The following is a 25925-nucleotide window of genomic DNA, read 5'->3' as shown; positions in this document are numbered from 1 at the left end:
GGGGAGGGACCTCTTGGCACCAGCGGCCACAGTGACGGCCCGTCAGGCTGAAGTGCCACTAGAACTGACCCCTTTGTCCCGTGCGGTCTCCTGTGCCTTGGCAGGGGTCTCACTCATCCCTGGAAAGTGTGGCCATTGGCACAAGGACGATCACTAAGGCCGGGCCCGAGGCTGGCCTTGGAAAATTTCTCAGAAGAGGGAGTGGAGGGGCATCCCTCCACCCCCAGTGGCCCGTCAGGTGGGGAACACTGTGGTCTGGGGTTCCAGGGAGCACGCGGTCTACAGACCAGGCCCCTGGATCCTGCCCTAACCTCCTCTCAGAAGCCAGGAAACAGACCCGCAGGCCCAGCCTCTGTCTGCAGGCTTCTCGGCCCAAACAGGAGCCCTCCCTGCCCCAGCTCTGCCCACGGGTCACCCCAGGAGGTGGCCCGAGGCCCCAAGGACCCTCTCGGGTTGGTTAGACTCTTGGGAAGAGAACACTAAGGGCGGCCCAGGCAGGTGGGCAGACCAGAGAGTCCCCGTAGAAGGACTCGGAGGTGCCTAGGCTGCTGGGGTTGGGCGGGGGGTACCAGGGAATTCATCTGAAGTTGTTTCCGTAGTAGGTACACCGCCCCCACTGATTTATGGTGACCCCTGGAGAGCGACAGATCACATACGCTGATGCTTGCCTGGCTGCCCCTGGCCTGTGGGCACACCCATGTGGCCCCTCTGTGTTGCAGATGGTCCTGCAGGAGCTACCGGGTCCTCAGGCCTCTCTGTTGGACCCTGGCCGTTCCCAGGCTCCGGGAGGCAGGGCCTCGGGCCTCAGACACAGTTCAGTACTTGGGCAAAAGGCTTCACACACATGCCCCCCTCCTCTGCCCCGCCATGAGCTGTGGGTCCTAAGGGGTCTGATGGGCACTTCCCAGGGCCACTGGGGGATCAGCCGATGAGGTGGACGTCACAGTCCTTCGAGGACAGAACGGTGAGCCGCGGTCACAGAGACACACACAGAGACACACACACAGAGACACACCACACACAGGCCGTGTGTGGTGACACACTAGACCATCACTGCATGTCTGTTCCCTTCTCAGTGACTTCAGGTGGGGCTGCAGACTGCAAGGCCACCTGTCGGGGTCTGGCTGGCCCACAGCACCAGTTTGTGGCTAACTTGCTGGCTTGGTTCTCTGCCAACATCTAGCCACGTAAGTCACGGGTGCAGGGAGGGGTGGAAGAGGGGTCTAGAACGTACTGAGCTGGGGGTAGGGTTCCTGGCATCTCAAGTCATTGGAAAGCCAGAGTGACCCAACAAGCCCATTCCCTAGGGTCCAGCAGGTGGTGGCCCCGGGCAGGTTCCTGCAGGACCCAGAAGCCCCGGCTTGGAGCTTGGGTGGTGGTGCTGCCTTTTCCCACTGGAACCTCCAGCAAGTTAGCTCACATCTCTCGGCCTTGGGTCTTCCATCTCTAAAATGGGCGTGTTGGTAGCCCCTCGTCCATGGTTAAGCAAAGGTGACGTGACATCCCACGTGCCAGGCCTGGCACAGTCCTGGATGTGCGGACTTTGAGTCAGAGTCTGCCCTCCTCCCCGCACCTCCTCTGTCTCCCGAGAAAGCTCGGGTGGCAGGTCAGGTGGCAGGGCTGTCCTAGGCGAGACTCGGGGAAGACAGAGCGTGCTTTCACTCGGACAGGGTGGCTCGTCGTGGTCGAGACCGACGGCTCCCTTTGACGCATTCTCAGGCAGAGGCTCACAGGGGAGGCAAACCGGGGCCACGGGAGGGGGCACCCTGCCAGCCCTGGTGGCCCCGGTTTCCCAGAGGTCCCCCCCACCCTGCCCAGGCTGGGCTGGCCCTCTTGGGCCCTGCCTCTCCACAGACCCCGGTCTGGGCTGGGATCGCAGCTGGAGTGCACGCCAAGGGCATGTGCCGGGGACTTTCCAGCTTTGGAACAAAATGTCTGAGGAGTGACAAGGGCCTTCCTTGTCCCTTCAAGGTTGGGGGAGGGGAGCTGTCACCAAGCCCAGTCCCTGCCTCTGGGAACCTGCAAACTCACAGAGAGAAATGAGCTATGTGGCCAGGTTGGGCATGCACAGAATGACAAGGCCCCCGGCCCATGGGAGGGGGACCCTGGTTGTTCCAAGGGAGGACTGGTCCCCTTGGCCAGTTCACAAAGGTCTGCCTGAAGCAGGCAGCTGGGAGGGTTGGCTGCAGACAGGCGGTGGGGCAGAGAGAGTGTCCCACATGGGTGGAAAGGTAGGATCTGGGGTGGGGAGGCACAGACACTTAGGTTCCGAAAGCCGGCCTCAGTGCCACAAGGATAATGGCATCTCTGTTTTCCTCTGGGCTGTGACAGGTAGATAAAAGGAGGGGCGAAGCCTGCCACTGACTTCACCTCTGTTTAAGACTGTTCTGGAAGCTCCAGAAATAAAAGGATGGAGCTATGAGAAAGAGCACCTTCTCGTTATTTTCAAGGATGTAACTGTCTACCCAGGAAACCCCAAAGAATCAACTGAAAGACAACTAGAGTCCCAGAGAGGCCCGAGTGGACACCAGCTGGGCAGAAGCGAACCATCCAGAATCAACAGCTTCCCGAAACACTGGAGACACACCGATCCCCATAACCAAAGCAGGATCGACCCAGGACTGAACTGGAAAGAAACACCCACGAGATGCATAAAGAAAAGTATAAAACTCTTCTAAGAGAAGGAAAAAGAAGCTTAAGGAACAGGCCTTACTGACAGAGCATGAGGACGGCGACTCTTGCTAGGAGGGCTGCCGGCCGGGGTGGATGGAGGGCTGCCCGAGGCTCGCAGACGGCACCCCTGTGTGAGGCTGACCGCCCAGCCTAGGCACGAGGCTCAGATGTGCCCCCAGCATGGGTGGGGCCGTGCACCCTGACAGGGGTGCTGGGGAACTTGGCTGACTCCAGAAACGTGAGAGGCGGACACCAACCTACCCACGGCCCTTCTGGCCAAAGTTAGTTCAAAAGCAAAGCTGCAAAACACTGAAAATAATACATATGAACAACTTTCTTGGGGCCCCTGTCTGGCTCCGTCGGTAGAGCGTGGAACTCTTGATCTCGAGGTTGTGAGTTCGAGCCCCACAGTGGGTGGAGAAACTACTTAAAAATAAAGTCTAAAAAAAAAAAAACCAAAAACTTTCTAAGCATGAAAGAAATGAAAGGAATCAGCAGGTGGCAAAAAAAACCCCAAAAAACAAAAAAACAAAGCGAATACCTCTTGTTACATAAAACAAACAAAATCCTCCCAGAAGTCATAAATGAGACCAAAAGGCAGAGAACTCACAAGGAAAGGGGCTTCAGTGCTGAGATCGCGCTACTTAATTTCTCCCTAGCCCTTTGGAGCTGGTTTGTTTACCTGGGCTTGGAGATAAGAGGCCTGACCTCCTTGCTCTGGAGGCCAGAGGCTTGCTCAACAGGCCCAAAGTCTGGTGATGTGGGGCCGGGTGGGTGGCCCTGCTGTGGTGTTCCAAATGGGCCTGGCAAAAGACAAGGCCATTGGACCCACTGCTGGCAAGGCGGGAGCACGCCCTTGGGGACACTGCTCGACCAGGAACAAAGCAAATAATCTGGCCTTTTCCCTCACACGTGTGTAAGAGGAGAGGATGTCCATGGGGTACTGTGGTCCTAGCTGTGGTCTTTCAAATGCTACTAACAATGGGATGACCAGATTTCCGAAATCTCGCACCCAGCACCAGCCTCAAAGCTAACGTTCAAGAGGTGTCTGGGGGGGAGGTGTTGGAAGAAGGCTTCACAGCCCGTATCGAAAAGCGGAGAGCCCTCCTGCCAGCAGAGCTTGTGAGACTAGGTTTCTGTTGCTAGGGACGCAGACGACATCTGGCAGAGGACAGCCACCAGCTCTCCAACTTGGAGCCTCACACAGAAAGGGAAGCCTTGTCTTCGCTCATCAGAAGGCCCCCAGTTAATTAGCTGCATTATCTGGACACCACTAACCCAGGCTAGCGAGCCGCTTGCTAGAAGGAGGAGGCAAACAGCACGTACTTTGGAAGAGAATATAATCCCTGCCTGGTCAGCGAGACTGCCGGCTTCCCAAGCACGGCGTGTTGGCTAATTTCCTCTACGATCGACAATGTCGCAGAAAACCCACATTTTGACTCAGATATTCTCTTGGATGGAACTGAGATGGGAAAGGCAAGATGCAAGCCAGAACTGGAAGAACAGGCCCTCCCCTAGCCTCGTTCCAAGCCTCGGATGCCAACAGTGTCGGGAATACAGCACAGGTGGGAATCCGAGGCCCTGCTCCTGCCTCAATGGGCCTCGTCTGACAGGGGCTTACTGAGCCCCTCCAGAGCCCCTCCTCTGTTCCTGGCACTAGGATGACTAAGAGCTGCATAAAAGCAGCAGGATCTTCTAAACTTGAGCTTACTTCATCACCAGACTTCCGAAAAGCAAAGTACAGGTAGATTTTTTGGTAAATTAAACCCTAACATAGGGGCTGTTCCAAAGGGGCTCTATTTTCAAAAAAAAAAAGAAAAAGAAAAAAAGAAATGCGTTTAAATGAGGGCATTCTTTAAATGAATTGGGGGGTGCTTTGATTAAAAAGAAACAGAATTAGCAACAGGTTTCCTATCTTACAAAATAACATGGGTTAGATCATGGTTTAGAAATACACTGGACCACCAGACAGACCCAGGCAAAGACCAACGCAGTTGGACTCCCGAAAGAGGTCCGGGTCTGGTAAGGTGGCAAGTCACAGAACAGAATGTCTAAGTTTTAATTTTTTTCTTTTTTTAAAAATGTTATTTATTTATTTGACAGAGAGCAAGAGATCACAAGTAGGCAGAGAGGCAGGCAGAGAGACAGGCTCCTTGCTGAGCAGAGGGCCTGACACAGGGCTCGATCCCAGGATCCTGAGATCATAACCTGAGCCAAAGGCAGAGGCTTTAACCCACTGAGCCATCCAGGTGCCCTGAATTTTAGTTTTTAAAATGCATATGTGCTGGGGTTCCTGGGTGGCTCATGTGGTTAAGCGTCTGTCTTCGGCTCAGGTCGTGATCCCAGGGTCCTGGGATCGAGCCCCGTGTCTGGCTCCCTGCTTGGCAGGGAGTCTGTCTCTCCCTCTCCCTCTGACCGACCCCTTGATTGCACACGCACACGCACTCTCCCTCTCAAATAAATAAAATCTTTAAAAAATAAATAAAAACAAAATGAATGTGTACATAAAAGCAACCTCGAAGGATTTATGTCCTGCGGGCTATCCTCAGGGGAATGGGATTTGGGGCCAAGGGGGAGGATGGAGGGAATAGCAGATTCACTTCGTAATTGTGTATACTTCTCTGATATTTAAATGTGTGTCACAGGTAAGTTCTCTATTTATAATAAAAATTGGGAGCGCCTGGGTGGCTCAGTGTCCTGGATCGAGCTCCGCATCGGGCTCTCTGTTCAGCGGGGAGCCTGTTTTCCCCCATCTCTCTGCCTACTTGTGATCTCTCTCTCTCTCTGTCAAATAAATAAAAAAATCTTTAAAAAATTTATAAAAAAAAATTGAGCTAACATAAAAATAAGACCGTGTCCTACAGGGGAAGTAAACGACCTCACTGTCAGATCGGGGCCTCGCCCTAGGCTGGCTACTGAACCATAGGATTCTGAACCATCCCCCCCCTTCCGCAGAGACTCCCTGTGTCACGTCCAGGGAAGCAGGTTGGACCAGTCCAAGCTAGGTCCCTCTTGCCATCGAGGACTGTGACTCTTTCAGCAAGGTTTCCTTGAGCTGGTTTTGGGGACCACGTTCAAGGCTTGGACCTGTGCCTGCCTGCCTGCTGACCCGGGACGAGAGCTCCCTGGCCCCCAGGAAGAAACCAGCTAGGAAGTGTTCTTCCCCAGCCCACGGGAAGAAGAAAGGCACCTAAGGCTCATTATTTATGCATAAGGTCATTCCATCGAAATTCCAGCTTGACTCATCCAGAAATTCCAGCTTGAATCATCCAGGGCGCCCAAGAAGGATTTCCAGGTAGACACCAGGTACAGACGTGTTCGGATGACTCTGCAGCCCACAGGATTCCTTCCCGGGTTCCTGCCCAGGGGGCACACTTTCCCCATCTCCACATCAACACTGACCCTTTGGCCTACCTCAATGGGCTGCGACTCGCCCAGGACGAACACATGCAGCATGTTCACATCGGGGTCCTTGTGGAAGATGTTGGGCTTGGCGTGGTGCTGGAAGTGACGATGGTTCCACCAGTTGGCGGAGGCACCCTGGGGTGGGGGTGGGGGACACAGGATGAGTGGCACAGTTCTCTGGGTGACCCATCCCCAGCACCGCCAAGACTCAGAACCGACTCCACCCACCGTCATACACAGGGCCTCGGCCCCCCATCCCCGCCCCCTGAGCCTCCGAATGCCGCCCTGCCCGCCCTGAGGCCAAGCCAGGCCGTCCCTCCGGGCCTGTCCCCCCCCACCCCACAGCAACGGTTGAGGCCAGCTGGAGCCACAGCGCGCCGGTGTGAGCCCCAACCCCCACCTCTGCCTCCACACAACCCCCGAGGGCCGTGTTCTACGAGCAGAAACACTTCTGTTTCAGGAACGGTAAGAAGTGGTCTCTGCTCCGGGGCCCAGGATTGTGTTCCTAGGTGTGTACCCAAGAGAAATGAAAACGTGGCCACGCAAAATTGTACGCGCACGTTCCCATTGTTCAAAGTGACCAACAGGTGGAAACGGTTGGACCGCAGCAAGGTAGGAGGTAGAAGAAAGGTAGGAGGCACCCCCACACGGTAGATGAGCCTTGAAAGCTTCATGCTGAGGGAACGGAAGCCAGACACAAAGAACACGGACGTGACTCCATTTAGAGGAAATGTCCAGACTAGAGAATCTAGAGATAGTGAGGTCTGTGGTTGCCTCGGCCTGGGGTTGGGGACACGTGGGAGGGATGAGGACATGGGGAGGCAGCAGCTAAGAGGGGTGAAGCTTCTTTTGGGGGTGACAAAGGTGTTCCCACATCGATTAGGACAACGGTTGCATAAATCTGTGAATATTCTATAAGCAGTTGGCAGGAGACACCCCAATATCCAGATGGGTCTTGCTGCCCTGAGCGGTGAGGACTCAGGGAGGTCTCCCCCCCCCCGGGAGGCCACAGGAAGGCTTAATATCCCATCACAGGCAGGAACAGGGAAGAGCTCCCAGGTTCTAACATGAAAATATAAAACCATGAGCCCAGGAGACAAGAAGCACTGCCTGGGTATTTATTTCAAGGTCATAAAGTTCTGTCTCACCAACGCAAGCTCTTGGCACACGTGGGAAGCATGCCTGTCCCCCAGGTTGTCCTGTGGCCATAGAAGGAAATGGAACCCTTCTGACTTCATTCTACTGGTGAACTACATCTTGATCAATCAACGCTTAGGCCAAGGGTCTGGCCATCCACAGGGAGAACTAACTGCTAAAACAAACATCTTACATGGAAGATACTTTTGGCCCAAACACGGTCTTTGGACTCAGAGATGCATGGACAGGCACTGCTGTGGCCTCTGCCAGTAAGCACGTGCGTCTCAAAACCCATCACAGCAGAAAAACAGCAACAAAACAAAAATGTCAGTGAGCGAGGGCTCAGAGGACTGAAGAACAGCCGACACCTTGACCTTTCCAGCCAGAAGGAGCCCGACTCCTGGGAAAGGTCACATGGAAAGTCTCCAGCACAGAGAAATTGAGGGGCCAGCCATGTTAGGAGTACGGCGATGTTTAAAATACACCGACCCAGGGATGTTCGTGGAATGAAAGAAGGAAAGAGAGGTGAGCTGTGAACGCTCAGCGAGGGGAGGCTGTCGGGCTCTTTCCGGACAGAGCTAGTCCTCTGCTGGGATTTTCTCCCTTCCTTCACTCGGCAGAGCCCTACTTAGACTTCCCACCCAGAAGTCCTGCTGGGCCTGGGATAAGGAGCAGCCCTGGGGATGAAGCAGGGGTCCCGAGGCAAGCCCTTGCCTGTCCAGGCAGAGTAGGGGCCCTGGGCACACTGAGATGGGGCCAGGAAAGACAAGAAAACCTGGAAGATGGGGCCAGGCAGAGTGAGAGTGAGGGTTATTCTCCTGACAGAGGGAAGAGGCTGGGCGAGGGCTTGGGGGCCCGGGCAGGGGTTGTGTGGACTGCTCCAGAAGCCAAAGTCCCCTTGGTGGAGCCGGAGACCCAGGATCAAGCCCCAAACTCCTGGGCTGCACCCTGTCAGAGCTCAAGGGAAAGCAGAAACATGGGTACTCCTGGCCCGAATGGTCCCAAAGACATCAGCAACACTTTCTACCCGACTTTACGGTTTGTCTCATTTTCAAATGAGAGAATTGCCAAGTTGGATGACTTCTCCCCACCAACTGTCAATCTTAATTTAAAAACTAAAAAAAAAAAAGAAAAAAAATTTAGTGGGGGAAGGGCAGAGGGAGAGGGAGGAGAATTTTAAGCAGGCTCCGTGCCCAGCATAGAGCCCAGCATGGGGCTCAATCTCCCGACCCTGAGATCATGATCTGAGCTGAAACCAAGAGTCGGATGCCTGACTCGGCCACCCGGGCGCCCCTTAAATAATCTTTAACTAACTTAAACCAAAGTAAAATAATAATAAACTTTGTCTCGGTACAAATAATATACTTTCTTTTAATGTTGGGACTTTTTATCCATCTGGCTTCCCAACTCTTAAATACTTCTCAAGTAACTTTCATGTTCTGAGGAAAAAGACTAACTCACCGTTAAAAAAAGAATACACACAAATGCAAATACAGGGCCACAGATTCTTCCTTCTGCCTCAGGTTCCCATATGGCCCAGCCCAGCCCTGATCTTTATTCAAAATGTCACTATTTTGTTCTCTGTAGATTTTCTTTGGCATTAACTTTAACTTTAACTTTGGCATTAATTTTTTCTTTGGCATTAACACATTAGAGGGGTGCCTGGGTGGCTCAGCAGGTTAAGCCTCTGCTTTCGGCTCGGGTCATGATCTCAGGGTCCTGGGATCGAGCCCCGCATTGGGCTCTCTGCTCAGCGGGGAGCCTGCTTCCTCCACTCTCTCTCTCTGCCTGCCTCTCCGATCTCTGTTTGTCAAATTAAATAAATAAAAATCGTTTAAATAAATAAATAACACATCAGAATGGTCTTCATCTTGATTGCCGAGTCTTTTTGGTCTCCCCCTAAATTTTGTGCCGGGGCGAGTGCCTCACTTGCCCCTCCCTAGTCCCCGGCCCTTGGTGGCCCGAGATGATGCATGGAAAGGCTGGCGGTCTCCTGGTTTCTGAATCCAGAGTGGAGTCTGGACGGTGCTAGCCTTGTGTTATGCATCTTATCTGGCGTGCAATGCCCAACAATGAAAGAGGTATGATGGTTCAGAACTCTTTGTACAGGGTCATCCTCTGGAAGAAATGTCCGCCAGAAGAGACCAGAAGTCGGGATGGGGACAGCCCATGCTGGAATCCCGCAGTGGCTTAGGCTGCCGGTAGGAAGCAGGTCCCAGCCCCTCAAGGTACCCGGCACCCTGTTCTCTGCTCCCTACCAGCTTGTGCTAAACCACTCAAGGGAGCAGAGCAGGGCCTCTGGGGACCTCCCTGAAGCCGGCCCCCTTTCTTCCCAACAAAGGGAACCAGGAGAGCAGACAGATCTACAAGACTTGTCCGCAGCCGTGTAACTGTGGGGTGCCGGAGCAGTTTCTGCTGGCTGTGAGGCTCCTGGCTCTGGGGCACCCCAGGCTGAGGTGCATGGCTGGGCCCCAGCTTACACACAGCAAGGACGACATAGCCAGGGGGAGGACCAGCCAGCCGTGAGTGCAGAACCTCCGAGCCCAAGGACCCCGTCCTTCGCCCACTCCAGAGCTCTGACATCATGAGCCCACATTCTCCAGGGAGGCCAGTCCTCTGTCCTGGCCTCATCCTCCATCCAACACGAGAGCTGGGCCCTGCAAAAACTGAGGGACCGTCAGGCGGGAAAGGCCCTCTCAGCTGCCATCCAGAATCTGGAAACAGGCCACAGCCCATCTTTGTTAAGCGGGTGGAGATACCGTGGGTCGGGTCGGGAGTGAAATGTTACTTTCCAACACTGAGGAGGATTTCATTCAGCAGACAAGAGGATGAAATGAAACAAAGCGTTCCACTGTGCACGCCCTCTGCCTTCACCCCTGTACTTCTGGAAAGAAACCAGGTTCTCAGGACTCCGCAGGCTCAGGGCCAGGCAAGCTGCAGGCGGCTGATTATTAGCTCGGCTGGAGTTTGGCCCCCTCCAGATCCACAGCCGGCCGGCCACGGGCTCCCTGGGATCTGGGTCATGGGGCAGGTTGGGGGGGACCCGCTTAACCCAGACAAGTGAGCTCTTCCCAAGCCGGGGTGAGGCGGGATGAGATTCTTTAGGACACAGCCTTTCTTACGACAGTAGCTGGGTGCTGCTGGGAAAGGGCCGAGTTGGGGAACGAGATGTTTCAGAATGAGCTGGCAAGGACTTCTTTCCAAAATCAAGGAAATGGGCCAATCGGGTGAGCACAAGGTCGCTGGCAAGGACAACCTGTCTTCTTACGGACTTGCCTTGCTGTAACGCGTTGTGGGGTGACCTCCTCATCGGCGGGGGGCCAGGGAGGGGGTGTGAGAGGAACTACTTCCCCATGAGCTTAAACAACTCTGGTCCTGTGGCTCAGCGGATCGTTGTCTCTTATCTAGAGACTTCCCTGACAGCATCTCCCTTTCAGGCTAATAGGGATTTTTAAGATACGTTTTTAGATAAAGAGTAAACACTATAAATAACATCATCAACGCAGTCAACACACAAGAGCGGCACAGGCCTGTCCTCATAACCAGTACCCTGCTTCTCCGCCTAATAGGATCGGAGCCGGGCCGGGAAGGGCGGAGGTGGGGAGGGCTCGCCGAGTCCCAGAGCCCAGCGCAGCCCAGCAGGAAGGCCTGGCTCCCGGGCACGCCGCGGTACTCTGCGGCCACAGACGCTGACCCGAGAGGACACCTGGCCCCAGGCAGAGTGAGCTGAGGCCGTGCCAGCCGCTAACTGATGGGCAGACGCCCAGGGCTGCTGGTATTTACCTTTAAGTGGCCGATGATGAACTTGTGGACAAAGTGGTTCCAGGTGGACTTCTTGTAAACAGACAGGTGGCCGTAATCGTGTTGCAGCCATCCAGCTTGGGCCTGCGGAGAGAGGCGCTTTCAGGACACCAGCTTTCCCACGTCCCCGGCCTCTGCAAGCGGGTGGGGGCAGTGGGGGGACCTCACCGGCCCCTCCCCGGACGCCACGCCTCACCTGAGAGGTAGCAAGGACAAAGGCCGTGATGATGGTTGGAATCCAGCCATTGCCAAAGTAGAAGAGGATGAACCAGGCAATGCTCTCCATGACGATGATGTGAGCCAGCAGGACGAGGAAGAACAGGTGGTTGCTCTTGAACAGGTTCATGTCCTCGGCCACCTTCCTCAGGGCCCGGAAGTCCTCGGTGATCTGGGACTGGGGAACAAGAGCACAGGGGAGGTGTCAGCCACCCGGCTGCGCTGGAGGGGACCAACGTCTTCTTGCCGGGGGAAATGGTGGCCGAGAGGGGCCCCCCACAGGCCTGTGACCCGAGGAAGCCCGGCCACGGTGCACCACGCCCGAGCCCTCTGCCTGGGCCTCCCCAGCGCTGCACATCACGAGTTCGGCCCCAGCCAGGTCGGTGGCAGAGAAAGGCTCCGACTCGAAAGCTGGTATTTTGCACACCATGTGCACAGCGGCGTTACTCCCACGGCACACGGCACGAGCAAACCACATACGCATCAGTGGACGCCTGGCGAGCCTGGACGTGGTCTCTCTGCACGACCGAGTCCGATTCGGCCTCTGAGACGCAGGAGAGCCCGACGGCCGCTGCCACAGGGATGGACCTCACAGACCTCGCGCTCCGTGACATTAAGCCGGACATAACGGGACAAATATGTATGATTCCACACCATGGAGCCACCGGGAGTAGGCAAGTGCCAGACGGGGCTGCAGGGCACGGGTGGATGTCCAATGGGGAGTTAATGTTTCACAGGGACAGTTATAATTTGGGGTGGTGAGTAAGTCCTGGAAATGGATGGTGGTAAAAGTTTGCAGAACAATGTGATGTGTCCCAAAGCCACTGAACTGTGCATCTAAAACGGGCTAAAATGGTAAAATGTGTGCTCAGGGTAAGTATGTATAACACACACACACACAAACACATACAAGCTCGCACTTTTGCACCACCCGACTCTGCCCCTACTTGCTCTGGCACTCTGTGGAGTCTCAGGGGTCGTGGTCGGGGGGACCCACCATAGGACAACATCCCTGCCCCTACAGAGCTCAGGGAGGCAGGACAGCTCAGTGGGTCCTGGGGATGGGGGGCCGGGGAGGCCCAGGTGGAGCCAGGGGCGACTCCAGAGACACGAGCATGGCTAGGAGAAAGGAAGCCACTGGGAGGCCAGGGTCAGGCAGGTGGGGGGAAGAGGTGCTTTGAAAGGGGTGGAGTGCCGTATGGGTGGAGGGAGCCAGGTTTGGGAGGCTGGGTGGTAAGTAGCAAAGGATCAGAAGAGTGGCTGACACCCATGTAAGTAGGGAAAGTGGGGAAAGCAGGTAGGGCCAGAGAAGCAAGGTCGGGAAGGAGGGAGCCCACAGGACCCAGAAGAGAGGAGAGAAGCTGCCTGCCTGCGGGGGAGCTGGGGAGGGCGGAGGATGGAGCCACGGGTGGAGGGAGCAGGATGGAACCCCAGGTCAGCTCCAGGGGCAGGGAGAGCCGGGGGAGGGGGAGCTGGCCTCTGGCACACAGAATGGGCTCTATTTCCCAGGGAAGGAGAGAGAAAACAGCAGGACTGGACCAGAACTGAAGACCCTGGACCCAGCCTAACTAGAGACCTGGGAGGTGAGGAGGCTGGGAACGAATCACCCCAAGCGAGGGGCCAGCCCAGGCTGGCTGGCGGCAAGGGAAGGGGCTCACCGAGGAGGAGTCTCGAAGTCCTGCCTGACCCCAGGTATTGGGCGGGGGGGGGGGTCCCGTGGCCTATACCTGGCACTCTCTGTCTTTAGGCAGGCACCCCTTCTCCCCGCAAGCCCTCCCCTCCTTGCTTGGTCTGGGCACACTCACGTTCTTGCCATGGTCCTGGCTGGGCTCCTCTGGGGCCAGCTCTCCAATCAGCAGAGGCTTCATGAACTTGCGCACAAAGTCGAGGTCACGGTGGAAGGCGAGGAAGGCGTCCTGGGGAGGCGGAGAGCAGGCAGTGAGTGGGAGACCTCAGACCCGGGGAGGGCAGGGCTAACCAGCAGCAGCTCTCCGTGTCCCCACTTGGACCCTGATCAAGGCCTTCCAGAACCTGGCCCAGATGCTCTCTCTGGCCTCATCTCGGCAGATCCCTCGGTGCCCGGTCTCCACCCTGAGCACACCAAAGGGGTGTGTGCAGACATTCGGGGCGCCTCCAGGGGAGTCAGAAAAATGCACCCCTGAAGGGAGATGCACGGGCTGGGACCCAACTGTTGCTTTGAAAATTAAAAAAAAAAAAAAAATAGGGGTGCCTGGGTGGCTCAATCTGTTAAACGTCTGCCTTCAACTCAGGTCATAATCCTGGGGTGCTGGGATCAAGCCCCGTGTCCGGGATCCCCGCTCATCGGAGAGTCTCCTTCTCCCTCTGCCCCTCCCCCCACCATGCTTAATCTCATTCTCTTGCTCTCTCTCAAATAAATAAAATCTTTAAAAAATTTTTAAAAATATGGTATACTAATAATATTATTATTATAAGTCCAATGATAAAGTTATAATGTGCATGATTTGGGCAAGTTTAGAGAATGTACACAAGAACCAAGAGGAAAATAGATACCACCCAGAGAGCAAGTAACACTGGCTAATATTTTAGCTGGTTTCCTTCCGGGGTTTTTTTCTATTTGCGTTACTAAAATCATTATTTTATATTCTATATTAAATCTATATTATTACATAAGTTATCTCCTTAACAAACATGGCATTTTCATTGGGGATGAGCTGGCATCATGGGTATGATGTCCTAGCGGCAAACACTTAGCGTGCAGTGAGCCAAATGTTGACACACTGCAAGATAGAGAACAAAGTCAAATGATACCATGAGAAACCAGGAGAAATATCAACATCGTGGGGGAAAAAGTGTGTGTGTGCGCGCAAGCGTGCGCGCGCGTGTGTGTGTGTGTGTTGGGAGGAGATATTTGGCTTTTAAAAAACTGAAAAAGATAAAACAAGAAGATTATAAGACATGCAATACTTAGAGCGCCTGGGTGGCTCAATGAGTTAAGCCTCTGCCTTTGGCTGTGTGTGTGTGTGTGTGTTGGGAGGAGATATCTGGCTTTTAAAAAACTGAAAAAGATAAAACAAGAAAATTATAAGACATGCAATACTTGGAGCGCCTGGGTGGCTCAGTGAGTTAAGCCTCTGCCTTTGGCTCGGGTCAAGATCTCAGGGTCCTGGGATCCAATCCCGCATCAGGCTCCCTGCTCAGTGGAGAGCCTGTTCCCCCTTCCCTCTCTCTGCCTGCCCCTCTGCCTACTTGTGATCTCTGTCTGTCAGATAAATAAATAAAATCTTAAAAAAAAAAAAAAAAAGAAATGTAATGCTTGATTTGAGAGGCTCCTATTTGGAGGGGGGGAAAAATAAAGACCCAGCTGTTCCACAAGACCTTTTGGGGGCTGACTCGGAAAATTTGAATACGGACCAGGTATCTGGTCATAGGAAGGACTTACTGTTCATTTTCTTCATCACAACAAAGGTATTGTGATGATGTTAGAGAATGTCCCCATTCTTAGGAGCAGGTGGTGAAGAACTTAGGGACGAGATGGCATAACTGAGATGATTTATTTTCATGGGATTTGGCAAAAGAAAATCATATACAAAAAAAAAAAAAAGAAATATACAAAGAAGAGGGATGCAAATATGGCAGGATGTTGAGATTAGTGCATCTTGGATGAAGAAATGCAGGCGTTCCCTTACTCTTTCAACAGTTCTGCATGTTTGGAAATCTTCAAATTTTTTTAAAATGAGGGATGAACCAGGAAAGTACCCACAACTCGTAAGCATGTTTAAATTCCCCACTAAAGTATCTCCTGACTGTGATCGCCAGGCCTCTCCCAATTCCTTACTGCATGCCTGGCATTGCGTCTTTTTACCTGGTCTTTATTCTATTTGTGTCTAAAACAGACCAACAAAACAATTTATACAGTTTTAAAAACATGTCTGTGCCCCCCTACGGGAGGGAGGCAAAGGGTCAGATCAAGTATATTTTCAGAGAAGAGACGTGAGGCCCTTCCGGGGCCCAGGGCAGGCACTGGCTGGCACAAACCAGTTCTGTCCTCTGGGCCAGCTGACCCCACCCCGGCCTCAGCGACCTCTGCTAAGTGAGGCCCTTCCCTGCCCCACTGAGCCCAGAGGCCCTGGGGAAAGGCCCTCCAGCAGTATCCAAGGCAGGGCCTGGTGTCAGCGGTGTGGTGGTGAGCCGGACTGCCTTCCAGAGGCAGAGCCTACAGAAGTTCCTTCATTGGTCCTCCCCCGATCAGACCACGGCTTTCCAGAAACGACGGGAAGCCTTTGGTAAGGCAGTTTCTTGAGAGCCAGCTGCTGTGTCTGATAACTAAACCACCACTCTCTACTCCTCACTGGGAGGTAAAATTCAAGTCTGCAAGCGACTCATTTCTCAGCCAGCACCCACTGCCCACTCCAGCCCCCACCACCCCACCCCCAGGTCCAGGTCATGCCCTCAAGCCCCCGCCTAGACTGGGGAGCTTGGTGGAGCCGATGGACAGACAGACAGACAGACTCCTGTCCCAGCCCACACCATTCGTAGGCCATTTCTGGAGGGCTCTCAGGTGGCCTCTCACCTCCCGCCGTGACAGGGAACAAGTCAGGAGCCTCGTTTACGTTCCAGAAGGCCCAGGGCCTGCGGTGTGGATGAAGACCCTGGAGCGCAAGCAAGGAACATTCTCTGCTCCAAGTGCAGAGCCAGGATCAAATCCAAAGTTCACCCGACTCCAGGGCTGTGGCACCACACGCCTCCTCCAGCTGAGGAAGCCAGGCACTGAGAGCGCGTCTGGCTGTCCACGGTAGGTCTGACGGCGTTCTGAGCAGGCCAGGTGAAGACCACCTCTGAACCCACCAAGCTCGTGCTCATGCCGGGGCCTTTGCTCGGCACTTCCTTCCGCCTGGGAGCCCTGTTCCCATAGTGCCCTGTGGCTGGCTTTTCCCAACCACCCTCATTTCTCAACCACTCATTTCTCAGCCAGCACCCACTGCCCACTCCAGCCCCCGCCACCCCACCCCCAGGTCCAGGTCATGCCCTCAAGCCCCCGCCTGGACTGGGGAGCTTGGTGGAGCCGATGGACAGACAGACAGACAGACTCCTGTCCCAGCCCACACCATTCGTAGGCCATTTCTGGAGGGCTCTCAGGTGGCCTCTCACCTCCCCACGTGACAGGGAACGAGTCAGGAGCCTCGTTTACGTTCTTTCTTGGACATTGCCCGGTTTTGCCTTCTTCATAACAGTTACCAATTCACAAGCTGTAGGACTTACTTCCGTATATGTCATTCTCTCCCCTCTAGACTTCAATGAGCTCCACAAGGGAAGGGCCACAGCCGTCTCACTCACGGCAACTCCCGGGCCTACGAGGAAGCCTAAGGAGAGCTCACAAGTGAACGTGAGGGTCCGGTCTGCTCCCTCTAGCCCCAAGAAACACCCACTCTGCAATCATGTTCATACCCTTGTTGCACTCCTTTGGGCAACCTGGCTTACACTCCTGAGACAACAGAACTCTTCAACCTCTCCAGGCCCCACTGCGGTGGTGGCAGAGTTGCCACATCCTGAGACACATAGGGCTTGCCACCGAGCCACGGGCTTTGGGTGCATAAGCCACTAATCCTTACCGAACTCCAAGGCAGGTCCTATGCTAGAGACAGAAAGAGACGGAGGGAGGTAAAGCTGCCAGCCCACCATCTCACTGCCCGTGTGCCTACTTCTAGAGTTTTCCAATGCTGATACACACGTCTCAATCAAAACGAGCTTCCTTCCCGCTGAGAGTTGAGCACTTTTGGCATCTCCCCCTTCAAAGTGTCACAAAAGAACCTCCCACTCCTACAGAAGGTTCCCAGGAACTGCTGGGTTGTTAAAGTGTCTGGCTGGGTCAGGAGGTCACCATGCAAAGTAAGATGGGGCCAATCCAAATGTTGACTTTGGAGCAAGAATTGGACCTGCATCTGTCCTCACTTGAGAGGAAGAGAGGCCAAAGGCTTTCTGGAAGCCCTGGGCCAAGGGTGAAGAGAAAGGAGCAGCAGCGGCTTGAGAGCAGACTGGAACAGTCCTCAGGCGGGCAGGTGCGTGTGCTGCGGGTGCAGAGGGCAGGCTGCGGGAGGAACGGCCAAAGATTCCAGAATGGAAGATACCGTGTGCCACACTCCCTGCTTCTGCCCCACCCAGCGCGAACGCCAGCCAACTTCTGCCTGAAGGACCCCTTCCCCAGCCCCAGCCCCACGGCGTAGAGTGGAGACCAGCTGAGACCGCGGGACCCGGGGAACATGGGAGGAGCACCCCAAGGGCTCTCCAGGCTGCAGGGAACGGTCCTGGGAACCGGGACTCTGCAGAACAAGGGATTAAAGAGGGAGAAGCTGAAGAAGTTCCTTGAGTTCTCAGCTAGAGACAGAGTCCCCGACGTCCTCTCCACGGCTGAGCAGCTGGACTGTGCGCCATCCCAGGGAAAGAAGCAACAGAGGCTGCAGCAGAGCATGTCAGCTGACGTCTGGCACATGCGAGGCCCCAGGATGGGATGGGCCTGACTGCACAGAACGTAAGCACCTGCATGGGTCCCACGGAGACTGAAGGGACCCTCACACGTGTTAAGTAGTGGGAGGAGGGTGAACGGGTGCTCTCCTAAGGATGTAGCCCAGGAGAATGGGACTGCCCTGCCTTAATCCCGCTCAGAAGGTACAGCCTCCAGGCACAAACAGAGGCACAGTCAATGCCTTTTCCTTTGGCGAAAATGGGGTCACTCAACTTGTCATCACACTCTTGTCTCTGATTTCCTGAAGTCCCGAGCCTGTGTGCCGGGAACATTCACATACACACACAGGAGGCTAAGGCACCCCCCATTAAGATCCCTCACCCCCGTGTCCTAAAGTTGGAGACAGCCCCCTGGAGCCTGGTGGCAACGCCTTGCCTATGAATTCGTAAAGCTGGGATAAAAACCTAAGTCCTCTGCCTCCAAACACCACAACCCCCTCCCCCCACCCTGTCTAAAGGAAGGAGGTTTGTTCTGTTTTCAATCGGTCGCCTTTTCCTAAGAACAACATGGGAGCAGGTCCGCAGATAGACAGAACCTTGACCTCGCCTCGCCTTCCCTGGGTTCCGAGAGGCGACTGACGCGGACGGGGCAGGAAAAGCTGGAGAATAGACCTAGAAGGAGAGGGTCTAGCGTCAAGCCCCAGCGTGAGAGGAAGCAGGGAAGCAAACCCACCAGATGCAGTCATGGTCTGAACTGTTCAATTTAACGCCCAGGGCCAGGCTCAGAGACGCGGAGACACTAAATAAATGTGTCATGAATCATAGCTGAAGATGAAAAGCCCCAAGTGGGGAAAGTTCTGCATCTGCCTTGAAAAGCAGACATCCTGGGACTCGGAGGGTTCCCTCTGCCAATCGGGAGGGCAGAGAAGTGCCAGAGGGCAGGAGAGCTGGAAAAGGAAGGGAGCGGGGGAGAGAGAGAGGAAGACGGGGAAAGGGAAGGTGAGCCGGAGGGCTTGGTAGATCCTGAGCTTAGGGCTGAGCGCAGCCACTGGAGCAAGTTTTTCAAACTCAGCAAGGTTTTTAAACCTAAGAGCAAGGAGAGATCCCTGCGGGTCTGATCGAGGGCGGGCTGCACTTACGGGCATGAATGCGTTTTGTGAGTTGAAAACATTAAGCACCTGTATTCTTACAGGCAAGGCCAAGTTCTTACTTCTGCAGAAGCACCAAATGACAACTACCCTTGGCTAGGTCACCCTTTTGGGAAGAGGTGGTCTTGACTTTCGAGGCCTTTTTCTCAGAATCAGGAAAACCCCTTACTGAGGTCCTGAATTGTCCCAAGAATGGCTTCCTTGACTTCTCGCCTCTTAGGAGGCTGTTACTGCACAGGGATCGGCTCAAAACAGGGCACTGGGAGCTCCTGGGGATCTGAACTCTTATCTGCTGACCCATCCCTCCCCGACTTGCATGGCCTGAATACTCTGTCCCCAAGCTTTAAGGAAGAAGTCCGTGCTCAGAGGGGCAAAGCCACCTGCCCCACGGCCTGTGACAAGGGTCTCCTGATTCCTCGCCTATCCCTGCTCTTGGAGCCGTCTTCCCATACAACCTTGTGCTGCCCATGGCCTTTCCCTGCCCTGGTCCCAGACAGCAAAGAGAAGAGAATCTATGTTAGAGCACCGTATCCCCAGTTAGCCCATGCCAGGCCCTAAAAGCCTCATCTTAGAAAGTGGTGAGCTTCGGGGATAAGGGCTGTGCAATGCGTCGCCAGAACACATAAAATCAACATAAATCTCGACTTTTTCCCACCTGATTCCTTGTTGCTCACTTTCCATAGTCCTCGCCTTCTTCCCTCACTTGCCAGATGGACGAGGGACAAGAAGCAATGTTTCTAGTGCTTCCTCGCGGCTTAGGAAGCACTCTGTCATTTTCTCCACATCAGAGAATGTATTTCACAGTAGGAAGACCTCGACCAGGAGGCAGGTCTCTTATCTGAGAATTGCCCTTACCCAGCTTCCACAGACTGTCGCGGGAAGGGCCACGGGACATAACACGGATGGTCTGAAAACCGTATGCCTGAGAAGTTGTGGTGGGCCGTCAAGCCCCCAAGGCTGAGGCAGTGTTCCCGAGCAAGCAGGTAAAACCAGATGAGCCCAGAAGCTGTAGGCACCATCTCATGATGACCACTTTCTCAAGCTTGCACACGGCTGGACCCCGCTCACCAAAGCCGTAAGCCATTCCCAGCCAAGACTGTAACTGCCTGGTCTGGCCTGCCTGTGTAGGCCTGTCCCAAGAAGACTTGGAAGAGGTAGGGAGATCCAAAGTTCCGCTGGTAGGGCAGGGGCCCATACAGCTAGGACTGCAAAAGCCCCCTACTGGTCAGCACACTAGGCGTCCTGTGCCATGACCTCTCCCCTACTCACCCCTCCCCAGTGGCTTCCAACTTGCTGCCTCCAAGAGGCCCCTTTCTTCCCTCCAGGACTCCCTTGGGTTCCCTCTCTCCAGTTCCCACCCTCTGAGCTCCAGAAGCATCTTCAAGAGATGCCAGGATTGCAGACTTGGGGATCAGGAGGGGCCGAAGGGGCCTTCTGGTGTGGGTACCCTGGGCTTCTCTGCACCCAGTACCTTCAGGAGTGCAGATGAGGGAGGGACATTCCTGGCAGGATTTTGAAACAGAGAACCATTGAGTAGTTGCAAGGTCCGAGAGTAACCCCGGCCAGGCGGGACCTGTTGCCAAGCCAGCCTAGTGCTGCTAAAAACACGCTGCTGCCCCCCGCCCTCGCCCGGGCTTTGCAAACCCTCCTTCCAATTCCCCACCCCAAAGCCCAAGAACTGAGCCTTGGGGTGGGTGCTGGTAGTCCCTGAGAGCTTGAGAACAGCAGCTCCCGGGCGGTCTGTGCGCGGCAGCCATTGCGGACCTTCTCAGGGCCGCAGCGACAGGCCTCTATCTTCCCCGCCCCCTACTCTGGCTGGAAAGTGAGGGACGCGCGCGGAGTCCCACACCTGGCCCGTCTCCCGCTCCGGTCCACGGCGCCCAGGAGCGGCCATCTTCCACGCTGGGGCTGCCAGACTCCTGGGGCCCAAGCGCCCCCTTTGGGGAGTACCCGGCTCCGCGCGAACCGGGCGGAAGGATGGGAGGTGTGTTTCCTTAGCGCGCGCGGCAAACCCGGCTCGCCACCGCTTGGATCTCCGCCGCGCTCCTGCCTCCCGGGCTCCAAAACCCGACCCCGCTAGCCAGGTTGCCCCCCGCCGTCCTAAAGGATGAGGATTTGGGGCGGGGGACGAACGCAGGAGACGCGCTTTCCTTGCCTCCTGGACGCCCCGCGCTCCATTCAGCGTTGGAGGTCTGGTTTGGAGCCCCGGGATCCGTGGCTTCTGACTCCGGCCTGCGGCACAGAAAGGTGGCCGCAGAGCCCCCACGCCCTTACCGTAGCATCTTCCCCCGCGTAGTGCCCGATGACCCGCTGGCCCCCTGGGTGCCGGCTGGACCATTTGGTGATGTTGTAGACCTTGCGGTCGATGACGAGCCACTTGTCCGTGCGCAGGTTGTGCTTCTGAATCTCCTCCCAGCTGAAGGTGGGCATGGGCGCCCCGCGCTCTGTGGCCCCCTCGCCCTGGTTCCCCCCTTTCCCCATGCTGCCTGCTGGTCGGGATGCCGCGTGCACTGTGGCCTCCACGCCCGCAGCTCGAGTGTGCGGCCCGGGCCCTCCTTGCTTTCGGCTTTTGTCTTCTCCTACTCCCCCTCCCCCGGCGCCCCCTCCCCCAGCCTCCTCGCCCGAGCTAGGCAGTTTCCCCTGCCTTCCCTCCGACTCTTCCCGGCTTCCCAGTGCCCCCAAGCGGTCCCTTTCCTCCGCCCCTCCCTCCTCCCACCAGCCCCCCGTGGACTTTTCCCTCCTGGAAAAACTCCCGGGTCGCTCAGGACCTGGACGCCTCCTCTGTTGGCCCCTCCGGCTCCCCCCGCCCACGGCTCCGCATCCTCCCGCGTTCCCCGCCGCCCGGGTTTCCACAGTGATCAGCAGAGCGCCTGCACCAATCCGGGCGCGTCGCCCCGCCTGCCATTGGCCCAGGAGGATCTTTCGAAGGCCAGCGGGCTGGAGCGGCGGTCCCCGGCTCCCCCGCCCGCGCGCCCGCGCGGAGTCTAGCCCAGCCGCGAGGCCGCTACGTGTCCGACCTCCTCCCTTCCCCGCCCTACCCCCCCCCCCCCGCAACGGCCCCGCTCGAGCCCCGGGGCGCCGTAGGAGATCCCAGAGGAGCGGGGGCGGAGGCTGGGCGCCGCGCGCTCCGGGGCATGCACCTGACACAGGCACGTTCACGGGCCACCCGGGTGACGCCCTTCCCCGGCCCGCCGGAATCGGGACGCGGGAGTCTCCGCATTGTCCGGGCTCTGCCCATTGGCGCCGTCCTGCAGCCTCCCTGGACAAACGAGACGGCCTCGGACTCGTCCAGGGCTCTGAACCCTGTGATCAGGCGCTCTCCGAAGAAAGAATTGCAGGACCTCGGCTCTGCTTCTTTGTGCTAGGCGCCATGGTGGTGGGGGGAGAGGGGAGGGGGCGCGGCGACGGGCGGGACACGGTCCTTTCTAGGTCCCTGTACACAGGCTAGTTGGGCGACCGGATAGGGAAGCCATACAGGACCGACCCCACACGACTCAGTGGACAGTAGTACCCGACAGACTCCAGGAAATAAAGATGGAGGCATCGAATGGCTAGGTTGGAGAGGCAGGCCCCCAGACTCCAGCTGGACGGAGCTGGCTGGGGAGTTGGTGCCGGATCCCTGATCCTGAAGGTGGACTGAGGCTAAGTGGAATTTAAGGATGAACAGAGGGAGGTGGGGGGTGAGGACAGCCTCGGGAATCAGGAGTTCATAAGCGGCCCTCCTATTTCAGTGGGATGATTTCTAGGTCCCCGAGTGCGGGCACACCCCCCTCCCCCATTAGCTTCTCAGCCCAACCCTGTGAGGTGAATGGGTAGCAGCGCTAACTCCATCTTGAATTGATTGTGCCCTGAACACGTCTTTCTCCCTTGTTACTGCACAGTTCACCTGTTTGAGGGCTGTAAGCCCTGTTGCCGGAATGAGCTGACCTTTAGGTTTTAACAGGAACACTGAGTTAAGACAGAACACATTGCATGAAGTACATTAATCAGCATGTTCTCACATGTTACTCCCTAAGCCCAGGATAAGTTTAGGGTAATCAAATCTGTGTAGAGTTCCTTAGGGAACTTAAAGAACCTGGCACAAGTTTATTGAAGACACCTGATTGATTGTTCAAACCTTGGTGGCACCTTAGGCACTTTCTTCTTCCTGTTTCCCTCCCTCTCTAAACAACCCTCATGGCACCGAGAGGGGAAGATGGTTTTTCGGGACATCAGTCTACCCTCTTCTCGGTTAGCTGGCTTTCTCGGTTACAGTTGCCTTTGCTGCCCTAACATCTTGTCTCTCACGGGCTTCTTATGGGGCGAGCAGAGCAGGCCTGTGCTCGAGGACAAAGAGGACCCAGGTTGTTCGATTGAACTATAACCTGGAGAGACCGAGGTTGAAGAAAGACGAACGAGGCAGGTACTTGTGGCTAGCCACTCGTACAGCCGGGAACTTTCCAGACATCACCCTGCCTCTCTCCTAATGAGGTCAGTGGAAAGGAGCCGTTGTGGGAAACTTTGCTGGGCAGCAACCTGAAGCAGGGCTGGTAGGAAGATCACTCTAGCCAGCTGGTGGGGACGGGGGCAGGGGGTGGGACAGTGGAGGCCACACGGGATCCCCTTCGTGCCATTGTCACGGTGGTCAGCCTCCTAAGTAGCGGTCCTGGGAGCGGTTCTAAGTGTACTTCGTCCCTGTCATGAACTACAACGGGAAGAGAACAAGGCTACTCTGGCTTTAAAGAGAAGCAGTAGACATCCGAGCCAGAAAGCTGGGCTCATTGGGTAAAAGAGGAAGAAACAAGGACCCCCGGGGGTGAGTACTGACTTTTATGTCTGCTAAAGGTGTACTGAAACCGTAAGCAAGACTGTGATTTTTTTTTCCCAAAAGTGGGATTGTCACAAGTATATAGATAACTTTAGTGAAAAAATGTAAAAGGTCAGGGAACTCGGGAGTGATAATCCAAGCGGGAGAATTGGGGACTCTCTCATGGAGGAGACTTGCAGGCTAGGAGCGGACCATGAGAAGGTGCCAAGATCTAAAAGGCAGTGAGTCCAGCTGAGGCTGGGCATGAAGTGGGGACCAGCCAGAGTGTGGGGTGCCCAGCAGATCCTATCATAACGCCTCCCAGAGTAGGGGCAGAAAGGCATTTGCTGAAAACATGAATGAGTGTGTGAATGATTGAGTGGGTAGATGGATGGATGCATGAGGAAGAACAGAGGGGAATGGGGTCAGCCACAGTTCTCGGAAGACCTGCCACGAGCTGGGTTCAAATTAGGAAAAGCCTTGCATGCTTTGCAAAGGACGGAGAACTTTATCATGGGGGAGGCGGGGAGATTCATTAGGCAGAAATGTTGGTTATGCCCAGATCCAGAAGAGACCTCGGGAGGCAAGCTCAGGCTGGGATAGGGTGTGGGAGGCCAGGGTGGGGGGACCCTGTGGCAGTCCAGAAGAGACTGGAGGAACACCTGAAGCCAGAGGGAGCCCATGGCAGACACCACCTCGCCCTCATCTGCCCTTCTCTTGCTCTGTCATTGATTGCTGTCACTACTTGGAGGGGCTGATGAGACTGTTCCCCTAGAGAAACCCCCCCCCCCAGTACCTGGCTGATCCCGGAGCCACTTAGGAGAAGGGGTGATCTCAGAGAGGGTTGAGGTTCCCATGGTTTTCCCCTGCCCCCAAAGAATCCCTCCTCCCCAGGACAGCAGCTTCCTGGGGATTCTGCCAGGACCTCACTGTGATCATTGTTCTTTTTCAGGAACAAAAGAGAAGAGCCAGGGTGGCTGGGCGCCCAGGTCCTCCCTGCCAGCCAAGTGGGTGAAAGGCTGGGCAGAGTGAGGGGGTGGTGACTTAGGAGAAAGGGCCTGAGGGCGATGCCCATGCAACCAGTTGCCGCCAGTCCCCAAGGAACGACTGGGAGGGGGTGGGAGGCTGCTTTGGGTCTGTGCTCACAGGGGCTCTCTCTGCTGGTGGTAGGGCAGGCTCACGGGAGTGAAGAGACTGGTTCATCACAGGGAGAGTGAATGACTGCAGTGTGGAGGAGCAGACACGCTGGGGTGGGGGGTGGTGAGGAGAGGGGACAGGGTTCTGACACAGAGCCCCGCACAGGCGGAGGGCCAGTGGCAGAAGCACACGCTCCCTCTGACGCCTCCCAGCTCTTCCTTTCCCCGGTTGATAAAGATGGCCAAGGCACCACTCATCTTTTTTTTTTTTTTTTTTTAAGATTTTTAAAAAAGATTTTATTTATTTACTTGACAGAGAGAGAGAGAGAGAGATCGCACAAGTAGGCAGAGTGGCAGGCACAGGGAGAGGGAGAAGCAGACTCCCTGCTGAGCAAGTAGCACAATGGTGAGACTCAATCCCAGAACCCTGGGATCACGACCTGAGCTAAAGGCAAACACTGAACCTACTGGGCCACCCAGGCGCCCAAGCCGTGGTTCTTATTTTTCACAGTCCACGCGTTTTCAGGTTTTGTGAATGAATACTCAACCCTCTCTGGGTCTCCTTCCTGTCTCCCATTCATTTCTGTGATCATTATAATCTTCAGTTTTCAGGGTGGTGGTAACGATCTCTCGCTGTCGGCCTGTCACGTGAGGGTGTCCAAAGGACTCTCATACGGTGGACAACGGCACTTGGCACGATCCCCAGAACAAAGGAGCCGTTCAAAGGAGTTCTGAGCTTTCTTCTTCTGGATCTCATTCCACAGCAAGGCCAAAAGTGGTTATTTTTATTCCATCTTTGCCGATGTGGACACAGACACTGGCCCCCTCAGCCAGCAGATAGCAGACTGAGTCTAGGTCCTGCTCCCATCAAACCTTCTAGAACCCTCTCTGAAGGGTCTCCAGCAAGTCCAATCACATTTTCTCAGACCTCACAGAGACTTCTGGCAAGCTGACATCCTTTCCTCTTGCCGTGCCAGCCACTCTGGGTTCTTTGGCAACACACACCCAATTCTACTGTTGGACCACACCGTTTTTTGTCTCCATTTTCTCACCTTCCTTCTCCTCCTCCCCTCTAAATGTTCTTGGCCCTTAGCTCACTGAATAGTTTCTCCTTCGGGGGCCCCATTCAGGATGTGACCACATCGGGGATGACTATTGCTCTCAAATCTACATCCACTGACT

At 55.4% G+C, this 25925-nt stretch overlaps 1 protein-coding gene across 2 annotated transcripts in view; it reads right to left on the bottom strand.

Moving 5' to 3' along the window:
* FADS2 (fatty acid desaturase 2) overlaps window positions 1-21646 on the bottom strand; it is a 31648-nt gene extending 10002 nt beyond the window's left edge. For both annotated transcript variants that reach the window (XM_045063347.1, XM_013044579.2), the window contains exons 1-5: window positions 21096-21646; window positions 13038-13148; window positions 11213-11410; window positions 10999-11100; window positions 6088-6213 (exon numbers count right to left, since the gene is read on the bottom strand). In XM_045063347.1, coding sequence (XP_044919282.1) covers window positions 6088-6213; window positions 10999-11100; window positions 11213-11410; window positions 13038-13148; window positions 21096-21302 — 744 coding nt within the window. In that variant the 5' untranslated portion in view covers window positions 21303-21646. The remainder of the gene's footprint in view (window positions 1-6087; window positions 6214-10998; window positions 11101-11212; window positions 11411-13037; window positions 13149-21095) is intronic.
* Between the last annotated feature and the right edge of the window lie 4279 nt (window positions 21647-25925).

This window comes from Mustela putorius, unplaced genomic scaffold (assembly GCF_011764305.1).
Source record: "Mustela putorius furo isolate JIRA1106 unplaced genomic scaffold, ASM1176430v1.1 tig00000127_pilon_pilon_pilon, whole genome shotgun sequence".
Classification (NCBI taxonomy): Eukaryota; Metazoa; Chordata; class Mammalia; order Carnivora; family Mustelidae; genus Mustela; species Mustela putorius.
Note: the sequence above shows the minus strand (reverse complement) of the source record. Positions and strands in the feature narration are given on the sequence as shown.